Here is a 16186-nt window from a genome sequence, read left to right on the forward strand (position 1 = left end):
CTCATTTCTTTCTTACATATATAAACTAGCCTGGTCCTAATGAGGCTATAGTTTGCACCTATTTTGTGATTTACAGAATCTCAGGCTGGTCTCAGCCTTATCACTCTTCAGTAGACCTAAGCCAGCTTACCAGCAGAGAGAGCCAGGGTCAAGAAGGCTCCAAACCCCAACTCTGTCTAGTAGGTACTTAGATCTCAGAAAAGCTCCTGAACCTTTCTGGGCTCATATTCCCGATCAATAAAATGGGTATTTTGATATCTGCTCTGGTTATTTCACTACATTGTAAAAGGCCCCAAATCACAGTGAGATTATGTGCATCAAAGTGCTTTTTAAGTAAGAGTTCTATAGTTGTGTGGTTTTCACTGCTACAGTAGCTAACATTGAGTGTGTATTTGGGGCCAGGAACTGTTCAGGTCTAGCTGGTCAAATAAACCTTACAAGAACTAAGATGTGAATTATGGTTTCCCGTTTTAGATATGCAGAAACTGAGTGCAACAGGCTCAGTTACTTTCCAAAGGACAACCACTGACAGGGCTTAGGTGGAAACACTGGGTTTGTTGGCTGACTCCAGAATTCACATATGTAACTGTCTTGCTTTACTGCCCACCAGGAGTAGGAGACTTAGTTCTGGTCCTAGCTGTGCTTTTGATAATCTTGGGCAAGTTTGCCCATCTATAAAACCGAACAGAGAAGGAAGTCATTTTGTAAACTCTAATGTCCAAAGGGTCAGAGTGTCTGTAAACTCTAATGTCCAAAGGGTCAGAGTGTCTGTTCTCAGATGGTCCTCTCCCTACCATGGAAAGGTTTGGAGCCATCCTGGAAGATAGTTCAGGGCTTAATGGGGAGAATCCCAATCTCCAGGACCCAGAGAAGGTAATGAGTGGAGTAGAAACAGAAAGGCTGAAGTAGAAACAAAAGGCTGAAGAGAGGACTCTGCCCTTCCACACTCCAGACACTGCATGATGCCCAGCAGCAACTCCAGCCTGCTGCGGTGACCCATGACCGCCCCTGGCTCAGCCCTGCTGCCCGGGGTTATTGATTGAGGTGATTCTTCCCCAGAGTCCTTAAGGAGACCATCTATGATCAACAAATAGCAACGGTGACATTCCCTGAGCACTTCCTATCTTCCGGGTGCTGTGCTTGGCTACAGGGACCAATAGATCCATTCAGACCCCTTCTCAAGGAGTTCACAGTCCCTCAGGGGAGACAGACAAGTAAACAGCTAATGCTAATGCAAGTACACATGAATATTCAATAGGTAGAAACACAGCCTTCGTGCTCTGGGAGCAAAGAGGGAACATTTGCCAGAAACCTTGAAAGTAGTATAGGAGACTAGGGGAAGGGCATTCCACTAAAGGAACAGTGTGAGCAAAGACATGAGGTATGAAGTGCAGGAATCATTTTCTGAAGGGCAAACAGCCCAGCGAGGTTAACCCCGAGCAAATCCCGAAGGGCACAGTGAGAGATGAGGCTTGTAAAGTAGGCTGGGGTTTAGAGCCAGACCATGGGGGCCTTGAATGCCAGGATGAGGAGTGAGACAGTCTGAGGAAGGAGGTGTGTGAGCCTGGGGGACTCAGAGATGGGGCCAATGGGGGGGGGGGCTGACTCCCACCAAGAGAATGTGCCCTGAGTTCACCCTTCAAACAAGCAGCATCTTGCCCTCGAAGATTTCCCAGTTTGACAGTTCCGGCTCTCCTATCCTTCCCTCCCCCAGCCAGCCCTGTAAGTGGATCCAGATGGTCATTCCTATTTTAGGTCGGTGTGTGTGTTGAGGGGAGGGGTAGCAATGAGTCCTATCAATCCTTTCCTGAGCTGTCAGAGGAGCTTCTTCCAGGACCCTGCTGTGATCCTCTGAGCCTGGAAGGAAGTGTTAGTCTTTGATGGAGATTTCCCATCTGTCTGTGGGTGATAGAGGTGGCAGCAGCAGAGTAGGCAAGGCACAGGCTAGGGAGGCTTTTACATTGGGTGAGAAAACCCAGGTGATATGTGCATATGAGAGGGGGCTGTGTGGACAGGCTAACGGGTGGCAGGGGGAGAAGGTTGGGGGAGAGGCCCCAGAGAAGTCAGAGGAGCTGGCTGCTTTCTCCAGGAACCTGGCCATCTTCATGCCTCTGCTTCTGTAGCTGCCTAGGTCGAGGAGCTAAGGATCTCTGATCAGACACTACTCCTGAGCACTGTGCCCAGCAACACCCAAGGGCCCCTTTAAAAAGCTTGGGACACCAAGAGGTAGCAGGTGATGAGCTAGGTTCCTGCCCTCGGACTGTGTGTACCCAACATATGATACCCAGCTTTTAAGTGTATGCCATTCATTCGTTTTTGCAAATACTAAGCAGATGATATATACTCAACACTACTAGGCACTACGTTTGCAGAAGTAAACAGGACAAGGATAGTCTCTGCTCTCAAGGAGTTTCCAGCCTAGTGGGGGAATCCAAGAATGCAGAGCTACAAATGTGCTATGAAGGAAAGGAAGAGGATGTCTCAAGGGAGATTAACGGGCTTTCTGATTTTGATTGGGAAGGACTCTAGGAGAAAGCCACATTTAATCTGAGACTTGAAGGATAAATAGAAGTTAGCCACTTTAAGGGGGTGGGGAACAGTCAGAAGAGGAATGTAAGCCAAGTCCCTGGGGGCATGAAAGAGTGTGGCACGTGAGAGGAACTGATACAAAGGCCTGTGGCCCTTAATGTAGTGAACAAGCAAGAAAAAAGGTAAGATGCAGGGTCTTGTAAGCTATGATTAGATATTTATGTTTTATCCTAAGTATAGGGAGAAGCCACTGAAGGCTGGCAGAATAAAGGTGGTCCTTGTGTTACTACTACCAAATTATGGCAGACCCTAAGAAAGACTTAACTTTGGTTGTTTATTCATCAATATATGTAAAATAAATGACTAAAGGGCACCCACCAACCCTGTGCTAGAATTATGGATTGACAGTGATGATGGAGGAATATGTAAGGCAAAGACCTTTCTTAGAGCCTGTGACATGGAAGAGATTAGGTATCGTGATGAATCAAGAAGTAATGTAATTTATTCATTCAACAAACATACACTGCACACCTAATCTATGCCAAACTCTGTGCTAGATGCTGGTGTTGCTCTGCAAAGATAATGCACGACACATGGGTCACAGGAGAGGCACAAACCTACTCAGAATCGTTTTCAGTTGTGATATCTGTAAGGCCTTTATAAAACATCCGTTCAATCATTAAATCAAGAAACATCTAGTGGGCATCTGCTCTGTACTAGGAGCTATACGATAGCTACTGAAGTCAAGGAACTTAGATTTCATAACAGACATACCCCCCAAAATGCATTAAAATATTAAGTGCTACAAACAGGAGAGCAGGGTTTCTATGGGAGGAAGGGTAATTCAATGGAAGAAAAAGACGTTCCTAAAAAGGCATTGCGCCCATTTTTCTGATTTGTCCCTACCTCCTCCCAGCCCAATTTTTAGCTGCTACCTTCCTTCTTGTCCCCGTATTTTCCCTTCCCATCCCAACAGATTCCATTTTCTTTGGCTATCTTGGCATCCTTTAAAAAACCCAAAGAATCCAAGATTTAAGCCTGCCTGCTTTATACTGGTTGTGTGTCATCTCGGACAATTAATGAACTTCCCCGAGCCTCAGTTTCTCCATTTGCTCCATGAAGGGATCGGAGCACATCTAAGGTTTGAGATTTATTCCAACCAAGGTGATATTCACACTCCTGCACACTGCGCTCTGCAAAGCCTCTTTGCACGGCTGCACGCATCCCTGCACCCCCACCCCCGTGCCACCTGGCAAACATCGAGACAGCTCAAATACCTCCCGGCAAGCCTCCCCTGCGTACACGCACACCACACAGCATTTTAGCCTGACCTTCCTCTCTCCGCTGCCACTGCCTCATGAGAGCCCACAGAATGGAAAGGACAAGGGACGCAGACTTGGGTTTGAGTCTTGGCCACTCACCTCACCTCTTGGGCCTCAGTTTCTCACATGTAACCTAGGGGAAATACCTAAATTCGCATGTCGAACCAGTCTATGGGGATTAAAAACAGTGTATGTCAAGTGCTTGGCACCTAGGAAGCGCTCAATAAACAGCGGCTGTACCCCACCTCTTGGGAGGCCTCAGCGTACTGAATTACGAAGTTGTCGGTCGGTCTCTCGCGCTAGACTGCGCGCCGCCTGAAGGCATCCCCTCCTCAGCGCTGCAGCGCGGGCGCAAACACGCGGGGCCAAGGGGCGCCGAGGCAGGGGGCCAGGCGGGCCGGGCCCAGAGGGATGCGGCCCCAATTCCCGGGGGGAAGGCGAAACCAGCGGACCCCACCTCCGGGAAGTGACGCCACCAGGCGAGCGGCGCTAGAGCAGGGGCCGGCCGGAGCGGGGCGCGCGCAGCATGGCGGAAGCGGAAGGGAGTTCGCCGCTCCTGTTGCCGCCGCCGCCACCCCCGCCCGGGATGGCGGAAGTGGAGGTGCCGACGGCGGCCGAGACGGACAAGAAGCCTTTCAGCGGCTCGGGCGGCAGCACCATGGACGTGGACCGGAGCCGTTTTCCCTACTGCGTGGTGTGGACGCCCATCCCGGTGCTCACGTGAGTCTCCCCCGGCTTCCGCCCAGGGACGGGGAGAGTCGGGCGGCCCCGGGCCAGCCTCCGGTTTCGACGTGCTGCAAGCCCTTCCCTCGAGTCCGGCCCGCACCCCTCGCCCAGTCACCAGAACCCCGCCATCTACGCGGTGCCAATTTCTGCTAACGGATAGGACACCCTCCTCGCCCTCGTTACACCTGGCCTAGTGAGGGAGCAGGGCAGTCGTAGACCGGCGGGAAAGGTTCTGTGGCTGGGAAGCGCAGAACCTGTGGGCGTGCAGAAGAGGGGCCCCTCACCCGGTCTGAGGAAACATCTTCATTGAGTGCTTCATTCATTGAGCGAAAGCTTGCTGATCACTTCCTATAGGCTAGACTGAGTCCAGAGGCGGGAGTGGGAGTGTGGCTGAGACCACACTGACTCCTGAGATGTCAACATTGAAAAAGCCCCCAGACATCTGGGAGTCCAGCCGTTTGTCTCGTAGGTGATGAGGTTGGAGATCACACACTATTTCAGTTGCAAAGCGAATTTAGGTCCCAGGGTATCTACCTCCCAAAGCAGTGTTCCTTCCATGGCCTCGTCCTTTGTCAGGAGAGAGAGCAGGTGCTCCTGTAGTGTGGCCGCCTTTTAAGGAGGAGGAGCTCCTGGGTCAGGGGAGCTGGTTTGCTCTCCTACTTCAGCCTTGACAACTGATAAAAACAGCCTTCACAGTGCTGGACAATTGGCCAGGCTCTTTCACAGTCATTTTCTAAGGTAGGGATTTCTGAGATGATGAAACTGAGCTTCCTCTGTACCATTAAAGGTCTTGGTCAGCTTCACAAGCCATTGAGCAAAGGCATCCCAAACTCAGTCTTCAGACTCCGTAACATGCTCTCTTTTGACTCTCTCCCCTCACCTGATGAGACAGATTTATTCCCTGTATCATAAGCAGCCAAGTGTTGTGGAGAAGGGACCATTTTTTGGCCTTATATGTTGATGATACAAAAATGACCTTAATTTTTGTATTATGTTAAAATACTTCACTTGTTTGTGGTTTTAAATGCTTATGCATTCATTTAAAAGCATCCAAGTCTGATTCCTTTAAAAAATAAAAATTTTAAGAAAGTGTGTTCATTCATTCATTCATTCAGTGTTCTTGTAACACATTTGCTGAATGACTCCTTTGTGCCCAGAGTAGCTTTAAGTGATAACAATATAAAGTCACAGATGAAACAGATAGGATCCTCACTGTCATGGAGTTTATTTATTTATTTATTTTAAGATGTTATTTATTTGACAGAGATCACAGGTAGGCAGAGAGCAGGCGGGGGCGAGGGAGGAAACAGGCTCCCCGCTGAGCAGAGAGCCCAATGTGGGGCTTGATCCTGGGACCCTGGGATCATGACCTGAGCTGAAGGCAGAGGCCTTAACCCCCTAAGCCACCTAGGCACCCCTGTCATGGAATTTAAATCCTGGTGAAAGGAGATAGACGGTAAACAAGCTAGGAAGAGAACTTCTGATAGTGATTAGTGCTGCGAAGAAAATAAAATGTTTACATGAGAATAACTGGAAGGGTTAGTCAGGGAATATACTGGTTTTACTAGAAACATGTCTTCTTTCTTTAAGATCTCTGGTTTTTCCCTGTTGTCAGAAAAACATTCATAGAGTCCTCTGCTCTTCAGAGAGCTGATAGCAATATGAAATGGGGGCACCATAATCCCTAGTCACCTGGGCCAGGAGCAGCTCGCACCCCATTTCTGTTTGCATCTATGTGCATGTGTTCAATAGATAAATAAGCCATAGCCCCTCTGTGGAACCTGCAGCAGGAAGGGAAGACAGATGAACGAACCATCGTAGTGCATCGTGATGATTGCTGACCTAGGGTGCAGAGCTGGGAATAGATGTGGCACAAGGAACTGTCCTCTGTCTTTGGAAAGGGGAGCAGAGAGGAGGCAACTGAAACCAAAACTCTGTCCACCCCCTCAGAGGTGTAGGTAATTCTGCATGAAAAGCCAGATAATAGCTCCTGCTGCTAGCAAAAGCAGCTAGGATTGGATACATACTCTAAACATCTTATATTCATCATCTCATTTGGTCCTTGATCCTTACGTCAACCTAATGAAAATAGATACTGTCATCCCCATTTTGTAGATGAGGAAATAAAGGCTTAGAAGCCTACGTGGGACTCTTTCCACTGAGATAGTCTGCCTTACCAGGTAGCACTCTCCAGGGTCAGTAACTCCTTCCCTCCTGCCGTTCCTTCGTTCCATGAACAGTTATTGAAGGTCTGTTATGTACTTGGTCTGAATAGACAGCAGTCCACAAAGCAGCTTTGGAGCTTGCCTTCATGGGATTTCCAGACTGACTGATACTTGGAGAGTTTCTTCTCTGTGGCCTCCATAGGCTCATGGCTCTGCTGTTGTCTCTGGACTTAAAAGATTTCCGGCATAGCTGTGGTATGTGGGTTACTGGTCAAACCCAGACCTTCTCCCCAACCAGATGAAAGGAACTGGGGCAGAGGCAAAGGGTGGGAGGGGTTGTTCTGAGATCAGGGTCTGAGAAGCCAGAGGAGCTACTTTCCCATAATTCTGGTGCCCATTCTGTGGCCACTGTAGCTCTTTAGCAATTTATTCTGTGCCGGTCCAGCCAATGAGATAGCAAGGGTTTATGGAACAGCTCATGGTAACAATACTGAGCAACTACCAAATGCAAGGAAGTGTGTTGGGCACTTTGCAAGCAGAGCCTGTTTAATCTTCACAGTAGCCCCCGCACTGAGGTCATTATTACTATCCACCTCCTCTCACTGACAAAGTTGGGAATGAGTAACTTGCCCCAAAACAAAGTCAAGACTCAGCCCAGCTCCAACTTCAGAGCCTGACTCCACTCTTAAATTCAGGACATTCATTCATTCATCATTTATCAGTCGGTGAATTCATACCTCCAACTGCATGCTAGGCACTGCTCTGGGGACTATAATAAATAAGAAAATCCATGCTGTCTTGGAGTGTACGTCCTAGTGGGAAAGACCACAACCATAGAAGTTAACAAGATTAGTTCCAGATAGTAGTTGATACTATGAAGATATTAAAGCAGAGTAATGAGATCTGGGGTTCCTGGGGTGATGTGTGGCTACTCTTCTTTTTTTTAAGATTTTACTTATTTACATATTTGACACAGAGAGAGAGAGATCACAAGTAGGCAGAAAGGCAGGCAGAAAGAGTTAAGCAGGCTCCCTGCTGAGCAGAGAGCCTGATGTGGGGCTTGATCCCAGGACCCTGAGATCATGACCTGAGCCTAAAGCAGAGGCTTAACCCACTGAGCCACCCAGGTGCCCCATTGTGTGGCTACTCTTGAAGGCATGGTCAGGGAAGACCTCCCAAGTGGACAGTTAAAGCTGAGGCCTAAATGACAAAGAGCAGCCAGCTGTGTGAAGCTCTAGAGGAAGAGTGTTCCAGATGAAGGCAAATGAAAAAGATCACTGAGGTGGGAAGATGTGTGTTTGGGGAATCAGAAGCAGGCAATGTCGCTAGAAAGAGGGTTGAGGTGATTTCAAGGGATAAGCCAAACTGTTGGAAGGAGTTTTAAGTGTAACAGGAAGCCATTAATGAGTGTGGAGCAAGGGATTGATGGAACCTGAATTACATTCTCAAGAGACCGTTCTGACCCCACTATCCTTTCAGATTCCGCCAGGCAGCAGACCTAGGAAGGCCTCTGTCCCATCAGTCATAAAACTGCCCAATGTTCCTTTTAAGGATCTTTTGAATCCATCTGCTTCTTACTACCTTACCACCAGTGCTCTAGTCGGGATCACCATCATCTCTTGCCAGTATTCCAGAATAGCCTCTGAACTGGCCACCCGCTTCCCTCCACTCTTGTCCCCTCACCTTCTCCAAACACAAGCAGAGTTCTGGCTTTTACTGACTGCTCCAGCCCTTAATAATCGCTTCCTTGCGCTACACCTCCAGGTTTTGCCTCCCCTTCCCAAGCAGGGTGCAGCTTTGAAACCAGTGCTGGCCACTGGCCCTGGAATGAGTCATATTTTCCCCCTGGGAGTCCTTAAACTGGACCAGTCTGTTCAGCACCGAGGCCCTGTAGCGCCCTGGTTCCCATGCTACAGACAGATCAGGGGCTTCTATATATTTTGCATATTGGGGCCCAACTGAGATTTTGGGGGGTTTTTTGGGTTTTTTTTAAAGATTTTATTTATTTATTTGACAGAGAGAGATCACAAGTAGACGGAGAGGCAGGCAGAGAGAGAGAGAGGGAAGCAGGCTCCCTGCTGAGCAGAGAGCCTGATGCGGGACTCGATCCCAGGACCCTGAGATCATGACCTGAGCCGAAGGCAGCGACTTAACCCACTGAGCCACCCAGGCGCCCCAAGATTTGGGTTTTTTAAAAAATCTGGACTTGAAGTTCGTGGGCTGCACCGTGCTCCGTCCTCATCGCTGTCCTTCCACCTACTGTTAACCTCCTCGTTTCCTCCAAGCAGCTGTCCCTGAAACCCTCCCCGCCCACACCCAGATTGGTGTTTTGGTGTTGTTGTCTTTCCTTAAGATTTTATTTATTTATTTATTTGACACAGAGAGAGAGAGTGACAGCACAAGCAGGGGGAGCAGCAGGCAGAGGGAGAAGGAGAAGCAGACTCTCCACTGAGCAAGGAGCCCGGCGCAGGACTCCATCCCAGGACTGAGCCACCTAGGCACCCCCACAGATTGGTTTAAATGCCTCCGCCCCACTTTTTAATTTTTTTTTTTTAAAGATTTTATTTACTTATCAGAGAAAGAGGGGAGAGAGCGAGCACAGGCAGACAGAATGGCAGGCAGAGGGAGAAGCAGGCTCCCCACCAAGGAAGGAGCCTGATGTGGGACTCGATCCCAGGACGCTGGGATCATGACCTGAGCCGAAGGCAGCTGCTTAACCAACTGAGCCACCCAGGCGTCCCATCACTTTTTAATTTTTTAACCCCCTTTTTTTTTTTAAGAGGCAGATGGGGGTAGGGGGAGAAGAGGCTCTCCGCTGAGCAGAGAGCCCGACGCCAGGCTCCATCCCAAGACCCTGAGATCATGACCTGAGCAGAAGGCAGAGGCTTTAAACCACTGAGCCATCCAGGCACCCCTATTTTTTAACTTTTTTGCTGAGATACACTGCAAAGTGGACAAATCTTAAGTATATGGCTCAGTGAATTTTTGCATATATATATATATGTATATATATATTTATTCATGTCACCCAGGTGAAGATAACATTTCCACTACCCTAAAGACTCCCTTGTACCAATTAATTCTGCCCAAAAAATCACCCCTCTTTTGCCCTTGAGCACCATAGGTTAGTTTTACCTCTTCTTGTAGTTCATATAAGCGGAGTTTTATGCATGAACTTTTGTGGAAGGTTCTTTCACTGCCTAATGTCTGAGAGAACATGTGTTGTATGTAGCCAAAGTGTGTTCTTTGTTCATTGTTACATATTATTTCATTTCATGACTCTACCTAATTTACTTACTCATTTTACTCTTGTTGGACATATGGATTATTTCGAGTTATTTTTAAAATCAACTTTATTGGGGGGTGGGTTGAACAGGTGCCAGGTACTAAGCGGGGCAGTTGTGATGATACCAGCTGGTGCACGTGAGTGATGAATCACTGAATCCTGCACCCGAAACTCGTATTGCTCGGTGTGTTACCTAGCTGGAATTGAGATAAACAGTTGGAGGAAAATTCATCTTTATTGGGATGTATTGTATATACAGTGAAGTGCATACATTTTAAGTGTGCGGTTCAGTGACAAATGTTTCCAGTGATGTTGAACAGAGGTGCTATGGATTTTCTTGGCATTGGTGGACATAAGCATTTGTTTCTGCTGGGCGTACACTCTGAGGTGGGTTTGCTGAGGCATAGAGTAATTGCCGGTTTTGAAGGCAGTAGAAACAACTGCCATTGCCCCCCATCCTCTCCACACCCCACCCTCGCCACACACCATCCTTTGAGGGTCGCCATTCTGTGGGGTGCAGTGGTGTTCCATTGTGCTATTCATTTGCCCTCGCCCCTTGTCTGTGCCTCCGCAGCCCTCCCCGGCCACCCTAGTTGGCACTCACTGCACAACGGTATATTCACATAGTCTCACACTGGGTGGAGTGTCCCCAGCGTCTGCCTAACCAGTCGAAGACCCCCTAAGTTTTGCCCCTTCTCTGTCCTTTTTTTCACAGGTGGTTTTTCCCCATCATCGGCCACATGGGCATCTGCACATCCACGGGAGTCATTCGGGACTTTGCTGGCCCCTACTTTGTCTCGGTGAGTTCCCATTCTGCCCCGCTCTGGTGGGTTCTGAGGCTTCAGTGGGAGGCTGGCCTGGCTGGCCTGAGGCAGCTTTCCAGTCTCCCCAGGAGAATGCAAATACCAGACAGTCCTGGCCCTGGCCCTCTGCTCTTCACCAGTGTCTGACCCCTTTCCCCCTTCTCTTACCTCCAGGACAGGCCAGGAGGGCAGTGTGGCCAGAAGGATTCTTAAGTAACTGACCCAGTCCTTAGCCCACCCCTGGGGTACCAAGACATGGGTAGGGATTAGAGGCAAGAGTGGAGAGTCAGACCATCCAGGAACCACATCTGGACCTTCAGAAGGTGGGAGTCGCAAGGTGGGGACACAGGGGAGGCTGATGTGGTTCCCTGGGTGTGGCCATGGAGAAGATGGGGTGGGGCTTCTAGAACAAACCAGTTATATTCTTAGGTCTGTTTCCTGGGGATGTGCCTGAGGTGGGGGCAGGGGGTCAGCTCCAGACGAGCAGGCAGTGCGCTGCCCATTGCCGGGGTGTGGCTTCGTCTCCGTGAGAGGCTGGAATGAGGAGCCATGATGGTACCAGCTTGTTTATATAAATAGATGTCATGACAGAGGTCTTTTGTATATTTTATGGTAGTTTCTCTTTGACCTGCTCTGTCAGCTGGGTCTTCCTGATTCTGAACCCAGAATCTGCCCTGACTCCTTATGTAGGAGGTCCAGGGCTTAGTGAAACATGTCTGTCATTGGAAGCCTCTCAAGCCCCCTCCTCAACCACCAGGCCTCCTCTGAATGATGCAGTCAGGCTGCCAGACACAGGAGCCCCATGTGGGCCCTGTTGTCAGGTCAGGAGGTCAGAGGGTGTTGTCATTTGTACCACAAAGGAAACTGCCTCCCTGTGATCACTCAGAGATTGGCCAGAGAACTTGGAGCAAATGAGGACCAGAGAGGGTGAGAGAAGTACCCGGGAGCCACACAGAGGGGCTGTCATGGCTGGCACTCCAGTCTTTGGTTTCTGGATGCAGCACTCTGGGCACTCCTGCTGTGATGTGGCCTTCTCCCAGAAAAGCTGCTGCTGGCCCTTTAGATGCTGTGCCAGCCCAAGTAGGGCCCAGACTCCGCTTCTGCCCCCCTGACCTACCACCTTCTTAGTCACTGCACTTGCACCACGGACACATCTGTCTACCAGGTTCTCCACTCACTTCTGCTCTTGTCCTTCTGCAGGAAGACAACATGGCCTTCGGGAAGCCTGCCAAGTAAGTGATGAGCACCTGTGTAACAAGCCCTAGGGCCGGGCCTTCTGGGATGCGGCGGGAATCAGCACCCTGAGGATGGGATGAAGGCCGGGAGAGCCAGGGTGCACCAGAGCATAGCACCCATGCTGAGCATCTGCCCCAGTCCTGGCTGCCTTTTTACCCACAGACCATCTAGACTTTGCCTCAGCTCTGCGAGGTTGTTTGCAGCTCCTTTGGAAGGATAAGGAAGGAGAAAGGGCTGGTCATGATCACACAGGAAGTGGCAGAGCTGAGACTCACACCTAGATGTCTCATTCCAAAATCTAGATTTTTCTGCCCCTTGGGAGTGAACAAGCCATTTAAGATGTAAAGGAGGCACTGCTTGGAACTCAGCTGGAAAGTTTTGGTTAGAATGAAAGTAGTCAGACCCTCTGGGAGCTATTGCTGTGTTTGGGTATTTGGAATCTTTGGTCTGTCTCCCTCCCTCTCTCTCTCCCTTCCTTCTGTTTTCTTTCTTTTTTTTTTTTTTTTTTTAAGTAATCTCTATACCCAGTATGGGGCTTGAACTCACAACCCCCAAGATCAAAAGTCTCATGCTCCGTTAACTGAGCCAGCCAGGCACCCTTTTATTTCTTCTGTCTTGGGGGCCCACTCAGCTGTGGGCCTGGTGACAAGGTCTTAGTCATTGGTATGCTGAGAACAGCCCCTGTGGTCTGAGGCTGCCCCAGCCAAGTCAGGCCCCAGGGAGGAGGTGGTACCCGCACAGCAAAACAGCCTGCACTGGTTCCCCGCCCCCTGCTGACTTCCACAGGCAGGCGGAGATGTTGGCCGTTGACCTCTGGGCTGGATGTCTGTGCCAGGCTGCTTTTCCGGGTCCATTTTCTGGGCACCCATTTCCAGGCAGTAACCCCTGTGCAGCCCCATATCCAAGCCGTTCCCCACAGAGCAGCCAGAGGGCGCCCTGTCCTCCCCGCATTCCCTTCTGGAGCCCCGCTGGGCACTCCGTTGTTAGCACAGCTGCTCGCATCTAGCTGGAGATCAGTGAGCTTTTAGCTGAATGGGCTCTTCTCCTGCTCCCCAGTCTCCCATGTGGGAGCGGGGGCAGAGAACTTGTGCTATGGATAAACTCTGGGTGACATTCAAGTCCCCCAGCACGTGGCCCGGCCTGCATCTTCCTCCCTCTGACTCCTCCAGCAGTGCCCACTCTTAACCACCCCTCCCACCCTGCTCCCGTATGAACTGCATAAGTCTGTGACTCCCTCTGTGTGTGCTCCGCCCTCTGCTGGGCACAGGTAACCACTGTTCCTTCACACGAGATGGAGATGTCACCCCAGAAGCCTCTCACAACCCCCCAAATGAGTTAGTCCCCGCCTTCCCCAGCATCCACATGGCACTGTGTGACAGGTGCCCACTGTGTGCCTCTTGCCCTGGGCTTTTCTCACCCCTGCAGCCTCCGCCCCTTCTCTGGACCCTGCACAGAGCAGGTGTCTGGAACATTTGAGAGGCTGAGTGATGGTAAGAGAGGAGAGCCAGTGCTCAGGACCCCCTCTCTCCTCCCAGGTACTGGAAGCTGGATCCTGCTCAGGTGTACGCTAGCGGGCCCAATGCGTGGGACACAGCTGTGCACGACGCCTCCGAGGAGTACAAGCACCGCATGGTAGGTGGGCCACTCGCCATAGCAGGACCCGGGGTGGAAGGTCCCCCACCGTCCAGCCTGACCCAGCCCTTCCCACGTCTCTAGCACAGTCTCTGCTGTGACAACTGCCACTCACATGTGGCGTTGGCCTTGAACCTGATGCGCTATAACAACAGCACCAACTGGAACATGGTGACGCTCTGCTTCTTCTGCCTGCTGTACGGGAAGTACGTCAGGTAAGCCGTCCAGCCACTGCTCATCCCTGGGGCCGTGGTCTCCCGAGGACCCCGTCAGGGCCCTTTGTGGAATTCTGCAGCCAACAGGGCCAAAGCAGATGCTGGTTGGAGCCATGAAGGTTCTAGAGTAATTAGCTGAGTTCCTGGTGGAAAGGAAGGTGACTGTGCTGAAATCCAGCTCCACCTGGGTCCAACCCCAGACCCATGTGATCTCAGCCACCTGCCTTGGCCTCTCTAAGCTGCAGCTGCCCTTGGCAAAATGGAGCTGATGGTTGTGGCCCCTCGGAGAGGCTGTGAGCCCTCAGAGCCCGGTGCACAGGTCAGGCAAACATGGAGACCCTCGCAGGAAGGGCTGGTAACTGTGTGTGCTCCGCCCATGGGATTCCCTTCCTACTCTTCCTCATCAGAGGCAGGGTTCTGGACAGGTGGCCTCCGTGGTGGCCAGGGAGGACCTTTGAAACCACAGCCTCAACCTGTAAGGTCAAAGGCATTATTCCAGTTTTCAGGTAAGCGGACTCAGAGAGCTTGACTGATGCACCCACCTTGGCACCAGCATGGGCCTGGTCCCCCCCTCCCCGGCCACCTCTCCAGCCCTCCCGCTAGCCACATGCATCATTAAGAGCTTCTGAAAAAGAGACTCTTAGGGGTCTTTTTTTTTTTTTTTTTTTTAATTCCGAAAGTCCTTTAGCAGTCCCCAGAGAAGACTGTAACCGCAGTCACCCAGACATTGAGGCAGAGCCCTGACTCCCAGCCCCTCCACTCCAGCCACAGCACTGTGCTGACTCCTCCCACCCCTTGCTTCCCAGAGGGCCTCATTAGAGGGCTTCCACACTGAGACTCAAGACCTCCCCAGAAAGAGCTCATTGTGGAGGGAGCGGTGAGGCCCAGAGAGGGGTGGGTGCGTCTCTCGTGCTGGCCCAGTGTGGTGTCAGATGTCTGCCAGAAACCTGGAACAGCCCCTGCCCGGGACAGTAACTGGTGACTCTGCATCGTCGGTGTCGAGCCAGGCTGGGCCTGTTCCCTTGACTGACCAAGTCTGGGGGTGAGGGAGTGGTTCCAGGAGCTTCCTTAGGAGCAGCAGCCCCATCTGGGCCGGTGGGCGGACAGGGCTCCATGAAACACATCCCATTCCTCGGCCCCTTCCCATTCGGACTCCCGTCTCTCCTCTCTGTCAGCGTGGGGGCCTTCGTGAAGACCTGGCTGCCATTCGTCCTCCTCCTGGGCATCATCCTAACTGTCAGCCTCGTCTTCAACCTTCGGTGATGGCTGCCTCCTGGCCCTGAGCCCACCAGGTTCCTGAGGAGGCAGTCGCCACCCCTTTTGGTTCCAGATTTTTTCTTCTCACCCCAAAAGGCAGGGATGGGTTTGCTCGTTTTGACCCAGTGGTCTGGGCCAGATGGACTGAACGATGGCTGAAGAGGAACATGGGGCGGGGGGTGTTTTCTTGTTGTGTCTCACTGGTCACTGAGAAGCTCCCTGTCCCCTCCTTCCCAGACTTGTGACCCCCGCCCTTGAGGTACCCTCTTTGGTCACCTGTTGGAAAGGCCTTAGCTTGCCTCTGTAGAGCTACTCCTGCCACTGCCCACTGGGCTCCCTCTGCCTCAGCCCAGTGCCCGGTGGGGAAGGGGAGCATGTTTGGACCACCGGACAAGGCCGCACAGGGGCCAGAGCTGGATTTGGAGCGCAGCCGCCTGCCAGGGCTCTGGTCCCAGGGTGGGTGGAGTACACTGAGAAGTTTCCATAAGCTAAGCTGCCCTGGGACCTTCACCACTAGTCTCTAGAATGGTCTAACAGGACTGGGTGGCCCCCAGTCAGATGTCTACCAGAAGCTGCACTAGGGGCAGTTCGTGCCCCATCTCCTGGTGTCCTCCAGCCCCTGCAGACCCTGCTTCCTCTTCTCCCTGGGCTTCGCAGCACGTGAGTCCATCTCCCCCTGCAGTTGGGGGTCGGGGCTCCCCCAGCCAGCCCAGGGAGATGAGTGATGCTGACATGCCCTGAGTGACCCGCTGTAGACCAGAGCAATGTAAACGGAGCTTGGCTTCAGCCCCAGGCATGGGCCTTGCACAGGCGCACTGGTGATGGCCCCATGGGTCCGGGATGCTGGGGGCCAGCCATCAGGGCAGCCAGTGCCCTCAGGGAGCGGGAGGGGAGCTGTTTCCTCCCACCTGCCACAGTTCCCCTTAACTTCAAGTTGTGGAAAGGGCATGTGCGGCCCCTCACCCCTGCTCCGAGGATTCCTTGCGCGGGGCTCTCTGGGCAGGGTAATAAAGAG

General features: G+C 51.5%; 1 protein-coding gene across 1 annotated transcript; it reads left to right on the forward strand.

Moving 5' to 3' along the window:
* Positions 1 to 4326: 4326 nt before the first annotated feature.
* Positions 4327 to 16186, forward strand: TMEM222 (transmembrane protein 222). Its single transcript, XM_059376800.1, has 6 exons — positions 4327 to 4571; positions 10744 to 10828; positions 12032 to 12063; positions 13603 to 13699; positions 13784 to 13914; positions 15090 to 16186. Exons 1-6 carry the CDS (start codon positions 4378 to 4380, stop codon positions 15175 to 15177), a joined length of 627 nt encoding a protein of 208 aa, XP_059232783.1. The 5' UTR covers positions 4327 to 4377; the 3' UTR covers positions 15178 to 16186.

Source organism: Mustela nigripes, chromosome 14 (genome assembly GCF_022355385.1).
Source record: "Mustela nigripes isolate SB6536 chromosome 14, MUSNIG.SB6536, whole genome shotgun sequence".
NCBI lineage: Eukaryota > Metazoa > Chordata > Mammalia > Carnivora > Mustelidae > Mustela > Mustela nigripes.

Coding starts and splice junctions, on each gene's coding strand:
- TMEM222 (XM_059376800.1), top strand. CDS start 4,378: ATGGCGGAAGCGGAAGGGAGTTCGCCGCTCCTGTTGCCGCCGCCGCCA. Junction 4,572..10,743: donor ACGCCCATCCCGGTGCTCAC/GTGAGTCTCCCC, acceptor TTTTTTTCACAG/GTGGTTTTTCCCCATCATCG. Junction 13,915..15,089: donor CTGTACGGGAAGTACGTCAG/GTAAGCCGTCCA, acceptor CCTCTCTGTCAG/CGTGGGGGCCTTCGTGAAGA.